Source organism: Ursus maritimus, unplaced genomic scaffold (assembly GCF_017311325.1).
Source record: "Ursus maritimus isolate PB19 unplaced genomic scaffold, ASM1731132v1 scaffold_28, whole genome shotgun sequence".
Lineage (NCBI taxonomy): Eukaryota > Metazoa > Chordata > Mammalia > Carnivora > Ursidae > Ursus > Ursus maritimus.
The window spans coordinates 36,574,986-36,588,996 of record NW_024425341.1 but is presented as its reverse complement, the minus strand read 5'-3'; the positions used below and the strand labels follow the sequence as shown (position 1 = coordinate 36,588,996).

The window sequence follows — 14,011 nt, the reverse complement described above, 5'->3', positions numbered from 1 at the left end:
TCCCTTTTCCTTCTTCTGTGTAACAGCTCAGCCCTGCATCACTCGTGACGCTCTTCCTTCTCTGTGACGGTGCTCATGGCAACACACAGCCCATATGTACACATTCCCACATTCTCTTCACCAAAAAGAAGACTAAAAAGTTACCACATCTCACGGAGTCTGCTGCTTACTTTCCCCAAGTCCGTGCCTGTAAACCTAATGCTTCTGAGCGGCTGTACCGTGGCTTAGTCAACATCATCCTTATTTATAGAGCTTGAGGTTGTAAAGGTGTCTTCTTGTGTTAAAAACGAATCCTTTTCTACACTTCATCATGCTGAGGCACTGAGGAATAGACCGGATTGTTGAGTCATTCCGTGGTACTCCTGAAACTAATAAAACACCGTATGTTAATTATACCCTTATTTATTGGTGCTTTCTAAAGCTAGGATTTACTGTGTCAAAGATTAACTACATTGTTAATTTCTGAACATACCGTTATGTTAGCCTCCCAGAAAGTTATACCCGCTCCTTTCTTGCAGTCAGGTGCGGCCGCCTCACTCCCCGTTCTCTTGCCAATATAAGGTTCTCAATTAAAAAACAAATTCCCCCACGCAGTGGGCATGAAGTGATACCTAGTTATTTTAGTTTGCATTGCTCCAGCTTCTTGTGGAAGTTTTATTCATTCCTACCAGCTTTTCCTCTCTTGGACTGGCCTGTTCGTATCTGCTTGCTTATTCCGGTTGTTTGTCTGTTTCTTGTTTTCAGTGTGCAGAACGTTCTCAGAACATTCTGTGTGCCGTGAGTGTGAGCGTTATCTCCATCCCACTATTACTGGTGTTTTGATTTGTATTTCTTGTCATTTTGAAATTTAATTTTTGTCGATTCTGTGTAATTTTACATAACCATTTCCACCTCTGGAGAGTGATACTATTTTCATCATTTTTGGAGACTAGGGAATATATTTTTGCTTGAAAAGTTTGCCCAAACCACCTGAGGCTGTGTAAATATTTTTCTCAATGGTCTTCTAATAATTTTATATTGAACATTTTTATATTTAGATCTTTCATTGTTTTAGAATCCATTTCTCTCTGATACAGTAGTCCAGTTCTCTTCCAAAAGAAAATCCAGTTATGCTGTGCTTTTTATTAAAGCACATAGATATTTTCCATTGAATTGAATTTTATAATGTCGCAACCTTAAATAAAAACTTGGATCAGTACTGGGGGGAAGTCTCACTTTCATATGTACGCTTCAGCTTGGTCCCGATTTATGTTCTCCTCTGTGATTCACAGGGACTTCTTCTGTGACATTTACTGGAAACAGCTTTGTGAAATACCGTCTGATGGAAAATGAAAACAAACTGGAGATGAAGCTGACCATGAGGCTCCGGACGTACTCGGCTCACGCAGTTGTGATGTACGCACGCGGGACCGACTACAGCATCTTGGAGGTACGTTTTTGTACCTGAAGACTTGAAAAATACCAAATTCCGTTTTATGTTCATGTCCATTTTTGAGAAAAAAAAAAATCAAGGGAAATGGCTTTATTCCACACTTCAGTAGTGCCCTGATCTCTGTAAGTTTTAGACTTTGGGGCTAAAAAGCCCTTTAGGCTCTGCCGTAGTGTAGAGATTGACTTGTTCCTCACACCTCTTTTAGGTCATGTGACAGTTAACATTCAAACTCGAAGTGGTAATGCATCTTATTAATGTTATATGGAGAGTTTATAGAGAGCATTCATAAGTGCTTATAAGGGGTAATTTTCTTTTTTTTTTTTTTAATGCATGATTCACTTTTGATTTTACCTGATGCTATTTTTGGTTGTTATTCAGTGAACAGTAATTGTGGGTGATTTCCATGATGTTTTTTGGAGGTGCAGCTGGCCTCCAGCCTGTGTCGGGTCCGTGGGCACTGTGTGCAGTGATGGGCGAGCGTGTGTTCTGCCGCGCTCCAGTGCAGTCGCTAAGCGCACCTCTCCTTTGGACGTGTGGTCAGAGTTCCTCACTGAGGATCCCGTGAGAGTAATTGGGCGGTAACTGTCTTTATCACAGATTCATAATGGAAGGCTACAGTACAAATTTGACTGTGGAAGTGGGCCTGGCATCGTGTCTGTTCAGAGCATTCAAGTCCACGATGGGCTGTGGCATGCCGTGTCTCTAGAAGTGAACGGAAACTATGCTCGGCTGGTTCTAGACCAAGTTCACACTGCGTCGGGCACAGCTCCCGGGACCCTGAAAACCCTAAACCTGGATAACCATGTGTTTTTCGGTGGCCATATCCGTCAGCAAGGCGGCAGGCACGGGAGAAGCCCCCAAGTCGGGAACGGTTTCAGGGGCTGTATGGACTCCATTTATTTGAATGGGCAGGAGCTCCCTCTAAATAACAAACCGAGAAGCTACGCGCACATCGAGGAATGGGTGGACGTGTCTCCCGGGTGCTTCCTGACCGCTACCGAAGACTGCTCCAGCAGCCCTTGCCAGAACGGAGGTGTTTGCCACCCGTCCCCTACTGGAGGTAGGCCTCATCACCTTGCTGCTCGTCTTCACAGTGGTTCACGCGGAGACGCTTGAGAAGCCCCTCGGCTTTGTGTTCTCCCCTTCCATTCACACGATAGTGTCCGATCCTGCAGTCCGTGTTGGTGTCGGGTGATACCAGCACAGGGCTTGCCTCAGGAGTCTTCCCCACGGTCAGGCTGCAGGACCTCCTCATTCTGCACCAGGAACCAGTGGTGAACCACAGCTGACTTGCACTCCTCTTCCTTGTGTATGTGTGTTTTGCACATTCTTGCAACCACATTGGCGTTGACCCAGCAGGACTCAGAACTGTATGCTCAGTCCTTCTTGAGGGCCCCTTCCATCTGATGGCTCAGCACCTAGGGACTGCTAGTCTTGCTACAGATGGGGTTTGGTTTTCCAGAATGCCCCGAACCCTCCTGAAGTGCCAGTCCTGTCCGGAAGCCTCAGCGTAGTACAGGACTGCGTGGCTTTTGTTAACCTGGCCCTGTTTGTTCCCTTGCCAGTGCCACATGCTGTGAAAGGACAGTCACGGTGCCTGATCAGTAGAGCTTTTTGTAATGAATAGAGCAAAAATCCAAGTAGCACTTCAGTGGGATTTCTAAGGATCTGGCTTTGTGTTATTTTCTTTGGGAAGTGTTTGTGCCTACTCTACGCAAAGAACAGGCCAGGTTGTCCCCACGGTAATACTCTGCATGAAAGTTCATCCTGTGCTCATACTCCATGTCCAAGTCAGGTCAGCATGGACGCCGTCCTCGTTGACTGGGGCATGAGACCGAGAGAAGCATTTTCTAGAAATGTGCGACCACCATCCCTGTAGCAGCAGGAGGGCGGGAACGTGGCACCACAAACAGGCTCATAAAGCTTCTAGCTCAGTACCACGTGTTCGGCTAAGGAAACTCCCACGGCCGTGCCCACCTTCAGAGGCAGCGGGGAAGTGCCGTCCTGCTAGCTTTCCCAAAGACAGAATTAAAACTCGACCACACGGTCTGTCCCACGTCACAGTCTTTGCAAGAGTCTGGCATTCTTTATGCTCCTTTGGACACATTTGATTCACCTTTTCTCGATGGTAGTTCATAGTCTTCCAAATGCTTTCACATTTAAAGATTTGGGATCTGCACATAAGTGGGGATGTTTGGTAGTAAATGTCCGTCTGCATGGTCACTCAAGGACAGGACTGTTTTCCCCGCTCTATATGCTTGGCCCAGTAACTTACATAAATTGTGATTAACTCAAGCTCAGTATGAGTTCTGTCTTCAGCTCTGTTGCTTTGGTTATACCAGCAGTGGAAGATAGAGATGACATCGTACCCAGACGGAACAGGAATTGTACTAACTTCTACGGGTCTCAGAGAACGAAGGCTTCTCTTAAAAGTGAAAACCAATATTATAGTAAGATAGATTTTTTTGAGCTACTGAATGATTGGACTTTTTTGTTCCCTTTTGCTCCTGCAGGTTACTACTGTAAATGCAGCGCCTTGTACATAGGGACATACTGTGAGCTGAGCATCAACCCGTGTTCCTCCAACCCGTGTCTTTACGGTGGCACGTGCATCGCGGACAACGGGGACTTTGTGTGTCACTGCAGAGGATTATATACCGGTCAGAGGTCGGTGGAGCCCTCTTACTGCTCACAGTGGAAGGATGAAACTTCTTACAATGCCTACGTTTTATATATAGGGTTACATTTGTTCTCTGTTGTGCTGTACTCCTTTGCGGTATAAGTGTGATGTTGATGCCTCCTTCCCCCTCTCCCTCCAGGTGCCAGCTTAGCCCCTACTGCAAAGATGAGCCCTGTAAAAATGGTGGAACGTGTTTCGACAGTTTGGATGGTGCTGTGTGTCAGTGCGATTCGGGTTTTAGGGGAGAAAGGTAACTGGCTTCTTCCGACATTTGTATTTGCACCTCTGTCTTGTCACATCAATTCGCAGATGCAACAGAACTTCATTCATTTTGGCGACATTGCTTTAGAATTTCATGTTCCCCACCCTTAGGTCTTTGTAGAGTTTATTCTTGCATTCTTTAAAATACTGGGCAGGTAAATACAATGTAGTGCTTGAAAATACCTCTGTACTTCAGAGATATTTATAAACAGGGTTCTTGCAGGCAGGACATGTTTGTGGAATGATGATTTTATTAAGGCAGATACACATGGAGTTGTTACCTGCCTTTTGAGTGGGAGGACAGTGACCTCTCTTCAGAATATGCCGTACCTAACATTTATCTAGCATTTAGTGGCTGTTTTTGGGGGGGGGCGCAAATGAGGCACAGAGGTGCTTGTGGTAGACCCTGAAAGAGGTGGGTTTTTTAGTTTCCAGATCCCTGTTCACTAGTTCAGTTTTCAGAGTGACTCCTTGCATGTTATTTCTCAGTGCCGTCTGCCTCACCCAGGTGTTCACGATCGGCCTTGGGTGAAGGCTCTGAGCGTGAGCTGCGTGTAGGTACCTGCCTGTGCTTTTGCTTGGGCGGTGGTTAGAGTCTTGAATTCTGCTGTCAGGCACATGGTCTTAGTTGGCTTTCCTGATTCCAGTCAATTAATACTTAATATATTTGACAAAGATGTCTCAAAATGTTGAATGACATTTGAGATACATTTTATTAAAGGAGGGAGGGTTTGAGAGGTGTGGGGCACATCTGCACAGAGCACCCGTTTGGAAAGGCAGAGGGGATGGAGCCTCCTGGAATGTTCCGTCAGGTGAGGGGCTGTGGGAGGTTTTCAGCAGAAAACGCTTTAAAATGGAAAACAGTTTTCTAACCTTTGATATGTTTTATGCAACTGTCCTCTTTCAAACAGGAAGACTTTCTTAGAAATTTAAGATAGCCTGTTAGAACAGTTTCCAACATCCCATTTATCAAAATGCACATTCTGAACAAAGGGAATCAGACACAGACTGCTTAGCCCGTGAGTGGTTTAGTCACCTGTGACATCTTAGAAAAATGACAGTTAAATACAGTGTGAAGTAACGCTTATCTCCCCCATGTACCCAGTATAGACTCATGTGATTTAATTACAACGAGAGGTTGTTTGTTATAATTAACTGTTGTTGGTAGTGTGTTTTTGGTGGTACGTACTCTGTGTTGTTTGGGTTCGGTCCCGGGTCTCCGGGAGCTACAGGCCTGGCCTAGTCTGACGTGCATGGCAAGTGTCTGTCCTCATTCTTGGCAGGTGTCAGAGTGACGTTGACGAGTGTGCCGCCAGCCCCTGCCGGAACGGGGCGCTGTGTGAGAACACGCATGGCTCCTATCACTGCAACTGCAGCCGTGACTACAGGGGCAGACACTGTGAGGACGCCACGCCCAATCAGTACGTGTCCACTCCGTGGAACATCGGACTGGCCGAGGGCGTAGGCATTCTCGTCTTCATAATGGGGATATTTTTACTGGTGATGGTGTTTGTCCTCTGCCGCAAGATGATCAGTCGGAAGAAGAAACACCAGGCTGAACCTGAAGACAAGCACTTGGGACCCACCGCCGCTTTCCTGCAAAGACCGTATTTCGATGCAAAGCTCAATAAGAACATTTACTCAGACGTACCACCCCAGGTGCCTGTCCGTCCTATCTCCTACACTCCAAGCATTCCAAGCGACTCCAGGAACAACCTGGACCGCAATTCCTTCGAAGGGTCTGCCATCCCGGAGCATCCAGAGTTCAGCACCTTTAACCCCGAGTCTGTGCACGGACACCGGAAAGCCGTGGCCGTCTGCAGTGTGGCCCCGAACCTGCCTCCCCCGCCGCCTTCAAACTCCCCTTCGGACAGCGACTCCATACAGAAGCCCAGCTGGGACTTCGACTACGATAGTAAGAGTGGCCCTTTGTCTCTGCGAAAAATGTCTCTGAGCTGAACGGTGACCTTGTAAAGTCTGCCAGAGCTGCTGGTGGGTCCCGTCACGTTGCGGAGCCTCTCGCAGCGCCAAGTAGGCTCGCACTGCGAGGACCCTTGGGGATGACGTGTAGTCCTTGCCTTAGCACCGTGCTGTGTTGTTCCGTGAACCAAGGACCTGAATCTAGTCCTGTTCATGCTAATTGTCAGGAGAGAGAATTTCATTTTTAGAATGGATATGGGCTCTCGATTAGGATTTGGGGGCTTTCTACGACAAGGGCATTTGCAGGATAGGATTTGTTTAAAATACAGTCAGAAATGGTAGTATTTACGGTAGCAGCCTGACCTATCTTCTGATGCTTTAAAAATGGCTATAGGCACCTTTTTAAGAGGAAGTTTAGTTCCCTATACTGTTCTAATGAGCTCCACAAGCAGGTTTATTGAGAATTTTTCTGTTCTGTGAATCTGCAAGAATACTTGCAGGTTTGTAGGTTTTTGGGCTTCTCCCTTTTTCTCTCAGGGGTTCCCGTAGTCAGTGAGGCTCAGGCAGGGTTTGCTGCTTGCTTTGTGTGAGGGCACAGCGGCGAACCAGCCAGAGCCCTTGCCCTCACGGGGCTGACCGCTGTCATCTCTTCCTTTCAGCTAAAGTAGTGGATCTCGATCCCTGTCTCTCCAAGAAACCCCTGGAGGAAAAGCCTTCACATCCATACAGCGCCCGGGAAAGCCTGTCGGAGGTGCAGTCCCTCAGCTCCTTCCAGTCCGAGTCGTGCGATGACAATGGTGAGTGAAGAGTTTTGAAACGCCGTGCTGGCTGGCTTGCCATGCTGTTGGCGGGGCGTGGTGTGTGGAATGTCGCGGGTGTGCCCGGTGCCCTTGTGGAACCTCCGACTGTGTTCGCGTCCCACTCAGGACCGTCGGGACACAGCCCCTTGTACAACCTGCATGAACACATTTCAGACGTCCCGAATGGGGTTGGTACTTGAACTGCTGCAGCGTGTCAGAAATAGGGAAGAAAACTGGAAGATCTTTTCTGATTTTTTTTTTCCACAACAGTAAATATTCTAGAGGTTTTGTGGAGTAAGAAAGAAAAAGAAAAGCTTGCAGCAGCTTTCCTGAGCACAGCTCCCTAACCCCCCACCCCCCTGCCCCCGGGAGGCGATGCGGTAGTCGGAGATGTTCAGCTCCGGTAGCTCCTTCGCTGTTACAAGGTTTTATTTGTCTCTTCCCCCAACTCCCCTGCGGCCCCAGCTCCCATTTGGATCAGAGCGTACTGACTGAGAGCACAGTTTAAGAGATTGCTAGTAAGTTCGATTATATTTCTAATGAAGAAAGTTTGACAGTGGGATCTTTGATGCCAGTTATGTTGATAAACTGTGTTAATAACCAGCCTTTGCCATGTTAACACATACCAGTAGAGAAAATAGGCAATATTCAGTAACAAAATAGTGGAAATTTTTGCAGAATTACTAAGCTTGACAATTTTTTTTTTTTGTATAAAAATGTAATGTGTTTGTTTAACCATTTCAAATATTTGGTGGAAAGAAATAACCCCTTATAATTTATTTATAAACCCAGAATAATGTAGTTCGTAATATATTACAGTCTTTTTCCGAACTAAAGATGGCCATGAGTTTACTCCATTCATTGCTGATGTCAAGCAGGTTATGTGTCAGATCAGAGAAGACCTGTGTTTATTACTTAGTGACAGAGTCTATGAGCATAGCTTTACTTATTAAACCAATAGAATAGAAATCATCTTTCTTCCATTATGTTTAAAAACCGTGTTGCCCAAGTTTATGTAATTTATATTTTGGTTCCTAAAATGCTCTTCATAAATACATTTCAGAGTCTTGTCAGTGTTTTCCTAATACCTTTCCTCAAAACATCCTTCTTAGTTGTGGTCCATTAATTATGAAAGTTAATTGCTGGAAAATACAGTGTGAGAAAGAAAACAGATCCAAGAGTTGTTTTGTTTGTATTTTAATTTTTATCAACCATGAAGGCTGAATTAAGAATCTGGACTTATATTTTTAGTTTTCTGAGGTTTTCATAACCGATGACCACAAATGTGGTGGCTTAAAACAAGGTACATTTATCATCTTATAGTTCTGTAGTTTAGAAATCCCTCCACAGGTCAGTGGGGTCGCATGGAGGTGTTGGCAGGGCTACTGTGTTTTTGCCCCCTGACCTTTCCCAGTTTCTGGAAGCCGTCTTCTTGCAAAGACAGCATTGCCTCTCCTTGGCCATCTCTCTGCAGTCCTCACTCCCTCCACCCACAGCTAGGAGAGATTCTGCCCTTTTAAGGACCTTTGTGAATACACTGGGCTCCTACAGACCATTTAGGAAAATCTCCCCATCTCCAGATCTTTAATCACATCAGCCAGGTCAGTTCCTTTGCCAGGGATGGTAACATATTCACCGTCTCCCAGGATTAGATGTGGACATCTTGGAGGGCCATTGTTCAGCTTACCACACGCACACGTTTGTCTTGGCAGCAATGCTTTAAAACAATCTGATCTACAAATAAAAGGGAATTTACCTGGGAAACAGCCAGGCAGACAGTCTGCATTTCTCTGCTGGTATGTTAGGTCCCCAGCTGTTAGCCCGTCTGCAAAAAAGATAAGAAATTTGGAGTTGGGAATACACGGGATTAAAGCCAGTTTTGTATTTATATTACATATTTTATATTATGTAACGCTAAATTTTTCTTGGAATGTACAAATTCATTAAACCCAGAAGTGTTTTGCCCATGAGATGTTAAAATAAGAATTGTTTTATCACGACTAGATCCATAAGTGAGAAAACTTAGAGCTAAAATGTCTTAAATTACAGTATTACTTTATCCCTTTGATTAATAACATATATAGTTTGATTAGAAAAATGTCTAAGATATATAATAGCAAGAGCATAGGGGTCATGCATAATTATATTATGTGTTAAGGTGTTTTCACATTTTTAAATTAGGAAGTAGAAATTATATAACATGAAGAAATCTATTTAACGCACTGTTTTCTAACCGAAGATTTTCCTAATTTACTCCTTTTGTACCTTTTTACAAGCTTCCATAGTGACTGTAATACACCTTGTCAACGCTGTCGTTGACACGGTGAAAGAAGAAGGTATAGTCACAATGCGTGTGCTGTGTTTGTGTTCATGTGACTGCCTCTAGAACGGTGTGCTTTTGCCTGTTGTAGTGTTATTTAAAAAGTTCGTGGTTTTGAGGGGTTGAGTACTTTTGTGCGGGTGTGTACGTATATTCATAGTCCAGATACACTGCAGAAATACTCTATGTATGTTGTGTCTTTGTAACTTTTTGCGACTCAGTGACTTTGTATAGATGCCAGAAGTGACCTACAGAATCTTGACCACTTGGCTTTACGTGGCACAGTATTCAGAAGGTTAGAAGTCATTCTAGCCAAACGTTTTTTTAAAGTCCTCTTCATAGGAGTAACACTGACACACAGCTTTTGTAATTACCTGTGATCAAGGATAATGATAGAACATGGCAGAAAGTAATTATTTTCATTATATGGTTTAGTGAAAATTAATATGAAGCTTTATCTCTCTGTTCAAAATTCTATGAAAGGACATTGATCAGCACCTGAAGTTACTTTAAATTAAATCAGCCTTTACTAATGCACTGAAGTTTGAGTAATCACATGTAAATTGCACAGCCTAGTAGCTTTTAAACTAAATCCCGTCGCCAGGAGGGTTTAGAATTTACCTTTCTATACCCCGTCAGGAGTGCAGTCGGCGTAGGGGATCGTGTTGGCAGGACAGGTCTGTTTTCAGGATTGAGTGGAGAAGGATGGTTTGGGGCCAGGCCGAGGGCTGTACCTTCCTAAGAACAAAGCAGAGCTTAAAACAATGCTTTCATGGGATCTTCTTCATTGAAAAATAATAGAAACTGTATTTCGAGTTGAATGCTCACTTGCAGAGAAGTCACCACATGTTTAGTGGACTGTAAAAACAATTCTGTAGGTACACTGACTAGATACTGGCTTATTCATTTTTTTTTTTTTAGAACCATTCATTTCACTTTTAGCTTTAAATTCCTGGAAGAGAACCATCAATCAGATCTTTGTTCCAAATTTCTTTATTACATGGGTTTTCAGGAACATTGTAGAATGCATGGAAAGCATTGGTTTCATTCAGAAAAGCACTGAAGTGACCCTATTTCTACCATGATTACTACTTTCCAAGAATAAGAATCATGACGATAGCTAAGAGCTCAGACTCGACCTACATTATCTGAATCCTCCTTTTAATAAAGGGATTTCCACTCCCCTTTCAAAGATAAGAACCTGAGGCTTAGACAGGTAAGCAGCCTGCGGAGGGTAGCGTGGCCCTGACACCTCCTTTCGCGGCCTTGGTGCTGGAGTTCTGCGTATGCAGTGGGAGTTGTGAAGGAGCGAGTGGCCTTGCAGATCTGGGGTGGGGACAGGAGTAAGTGCAGGCGACGCGCTCTCCCAGGAGAAGGGAACAATGGGAATATCAGGTCATAGAACGGGCAAGGTTTGGAGAGCGTTTCTTCTAGCAAGTCACAAGTCCCTACATCGGCGAATTTGTCTGACTGTGACGTACATCTGAGGGCTGTACTGTGCTGTAAAGTGGGCGTCTTACGCAGCTTTAGATGTATTTGGATTGTGTCATCATATTGCTTGGTATCATGAAAGTGTCATTTAATTTCCTTATAATTTACATGTTATGGGAGCCTATAGACCTTAATTATTCCTAACCAGACTGTGTGCTTTCAGGTTCAGATTGCCAAAAAAGGCGAAAAGAAAGTAAACTCTTGTTTGAGTTTCCTGGCAAAGTTCATCATCCCAGTCTTTTCCTCTCCTCCCCTGTCCCATTTCATTTGCACTACGTGCATTTCTCAGCCATTTGGGACTTCCGTAGATCATGGCTTAGCGGCATGGTCCATGGCTGACTGGGCCTTGATACACAGTTTGTATTGTATTAGGTACTGGTCTTGATTGCCTTTTCAGCCGTCTTTCTGTTTTAATTATAAATCTTTTCTTTTCTCTCTACTCTGCCACCAAAAGAGTCTTTGGCTGCTCCTGACCTCAGCAAATCAAGAGGTGACTTATGCATGCCAGTTGTTCATTGATATTCACTAAACAAAACTGGTAAAGATTTGACCCCAAGGCTGACCTGCTTCACTGGTTTGCTGCGTGGATGCCGCAGTAGCTAAGTCCGGACTGTGTGTGCTGCATTCTAAACACGTCGCCTCGCCTGTGTGTCGGCATTCAGTAATCCTGGGCGGGCGGGGAGGGGGAGGGACCGTCCCCGCATCGGGAGGTTTTTAAAAATATACAGTCTAAAATGATCCTTTGTCCTTGTAAACGTAACAAACTGTTGTGATCAGTCAAAACTTGTGCTGTTTCTCAGTGTTTGGTTGCATTTTGCTGGATGTGGAGGCATGCTTTGTTCCATACCTGTGTTAATGTAATTCGTAGTTTTTAGTAGAAAGAGTGTGATTATAAAGGAATTTTTTTTAATTTTAGCATGTTAAACAGTTGCGTTAAGTGTTTTTTAAAGGCCCAAACTTGTGTCCTGAGCCTGAAATGCTTGCTGACTTCCAGGAGGCAGCTGAGGGCTGGTGGGATCGCTTGTAAGAGAGTGCATGTCCCGGAGCTGCGAGCACCCTGCTTCTGTTCATACGTGTTTCGTCTCCTTGAGTGTTTGTTAGGTACTTACGTGAAACCGTAGGTACGCATTTGGAACCAGAGCCTAGTCCAAAGAGGTTGTCAGAACGCGGGCGGGGGGAGGCCCTCAAAGCACCTAGCAGGGGTTTCCGCAGGGAGGAAACCGTGTGAGGCCTTTGCGCTTCTGTGCGTTACGCTGAGCTCTTTGTCCGATGGCACAGACGCTGGGGAGAAGAGACACTGAAATCTGTTCTCTTTCCTACCCAGGGTACCACTGGGACACGTCGGATTGGATGCCAAGTGTTCCTCTGCCAGATATACAAGAATTCCCCAATTACGAGGTCATTGACGAGCAGACCCCTCTGTACTCGGCAGATCCAGATGCCATCGATACGGACTATTACCCAGGAGGCTACGACCTTGAGAGTGACTTTCCACCTCCACCAGAGGACTTCCCTGTGCCTGACGAACTGCCACCCTTACCTCCGGAATTCAGCGATCAGTTTGAGTCCATACACCCTCCTAGAGACATGCCCGCTGCAGGCAGTCTGGGTTCTTCGTCGAGAAACCGGAAGAGGTTCCACTTGAATCAGTATCTGCCCAATTTCTATCCCGTTGATGTGTCTGAACCTCAAAAAGCAGGCCCTGGTGAGAACAGTACGTGTAGAGAACCCTATGCCCCCTACCCTCCAGGGTATTCCAGAAACTTTGAAGCCCCTTCTGTAGAAAACATGCCCATGTCCGTGTACGCCTCCACGGCTTCCTGCTCTGACGTGTCGGCGTGCTGTGAAGTGGAGTCCGAGGTCATGATGAGTGACTATGAGAGCGGAGAGGACGGTCACTTCGACGAGGTGACGGTCCCTCCCCTGGATGTGCAGCAGCACACGCAGGTCTGACGCTCAGACTCGCCCCAAAGTGCCTGGACTTCAATGAACCTGGAGATTATTATATAAGTGATCTTCCCCATCGTTCTCTGCAGCAGTGCTAAAGCGCCTTTTTTTCTTTTTTTGGGGGGGGGGGGTGAGCTAAAATGGGCATGGCTGCACTGAATCACGCACCTCTTGACAAGTTAGCCATTTCTGGTGTCCGAACCTACTGTAACGGGAGGAGATTTCCTTTGGCCGTGCCATTTCCGAACATCTTTTTTTGCATTTACATTTGTCTGTTGAAATGAAAAATCAGTCCTATCATCTTGCTAGCATGATTCATGTATTTATATAGATTTGATTAAGTTTCCAGTCTTTTTTTCTTTTGTAAATTTTATGTACAGATTTGATTTTTCATAGCTGTAACTAAATTTTCAAGATTTGGTGCATTTGTTTTTGGTGGTGTTAGCGTCATTACCTAGCACCCTGATTTTTTAATATAACCAGGGTTTCATATATGTCCTCTTCCATTGAAGTATGACATTTCACTATAGTCCTTCATTTCTAGCTGTACATAGGAGGAGGAAAGACCTTCTACATGGACATGTCTTAAATGGCTTACTAGAATTATAAACATTTTTCATTACTGGAAAGTGTAATGGGGACCTTCTGCACACCTGTTTAGAACCAAAACCATCATGACACAGTTTTTATAGTGTCTGTATATTTGTGATGCAATGGTCTTGTAAAGGTTTTTACTGAAAACTACCATTAGCCAGTCTTTCTTACTGACAATAAATTATTAATAAAATACTTTAGCTTTACTGCTTGTTTTTCCTCTGTATTTAAGACTCTTGTTCAGGATTCAGTTAAGCTGCTGACAAAGAACGCTGGATGGATGTAGAGACATTAGTTTTCTGTGGCCTTAAATGTGAAGGGTCCAGGTGCCAAACCAGGCGGCACTTACAGATGGGGCCACTAGGTGGCAGTACGTGGCTACTTGATCCTGCTCAGAACTACAGGTGTAAATATAAAACTGCCCTTTTACGTGTTTTCCAACTAAAACTTCAAGAACATTTCCCTCCATAGATTTTTTTCACGATTTATTAGGTATCATTTAAAGGCTTCTATGATCTTCACCTATGACTTCTACCAAAGTCAAAAGTACAAAGCATTTTGTCGTC

At 44.7% G+C, this 14,011-nt stretch overlaps 1 protein-coding gene across 1 annotated transcript in view; it reads left to right on the top strand.

Moving 5' to 3' along the window:
* Window positions 1-13,651, top strand: part of FAT1 (FAT atypical cadherin 1) — a 109,675-nt gene extending 96,024 nt beyond the window's left edge. Inside the window, 7 exon segments of the mRNA XM_008710459.2 lie at window positions 1,272-1,429; window positions 2,030-2,492; window positions 3,946-4,099; window positions 4,252-4,362; window positions 5,657-6,288; window positions 6,953-7,090; window positions 12,229-13,651. Coding sequence (XP_008708681.1) covers window positions 1,272-1,429; window positions 2,030-2,492; window positions 3,946-4,099; window positions 4,252-4,362; window positions 5,657-6,288; window positions 6,953-7,090; window positions 12,229-12,857 — 2,285 coding nt within the window. The 3' untranslated portion in view covers window positions 12,858-13,651.
* The last annotated feature ends 360 nt before the right edge of the window (window positions 13,652-14,011 follow it).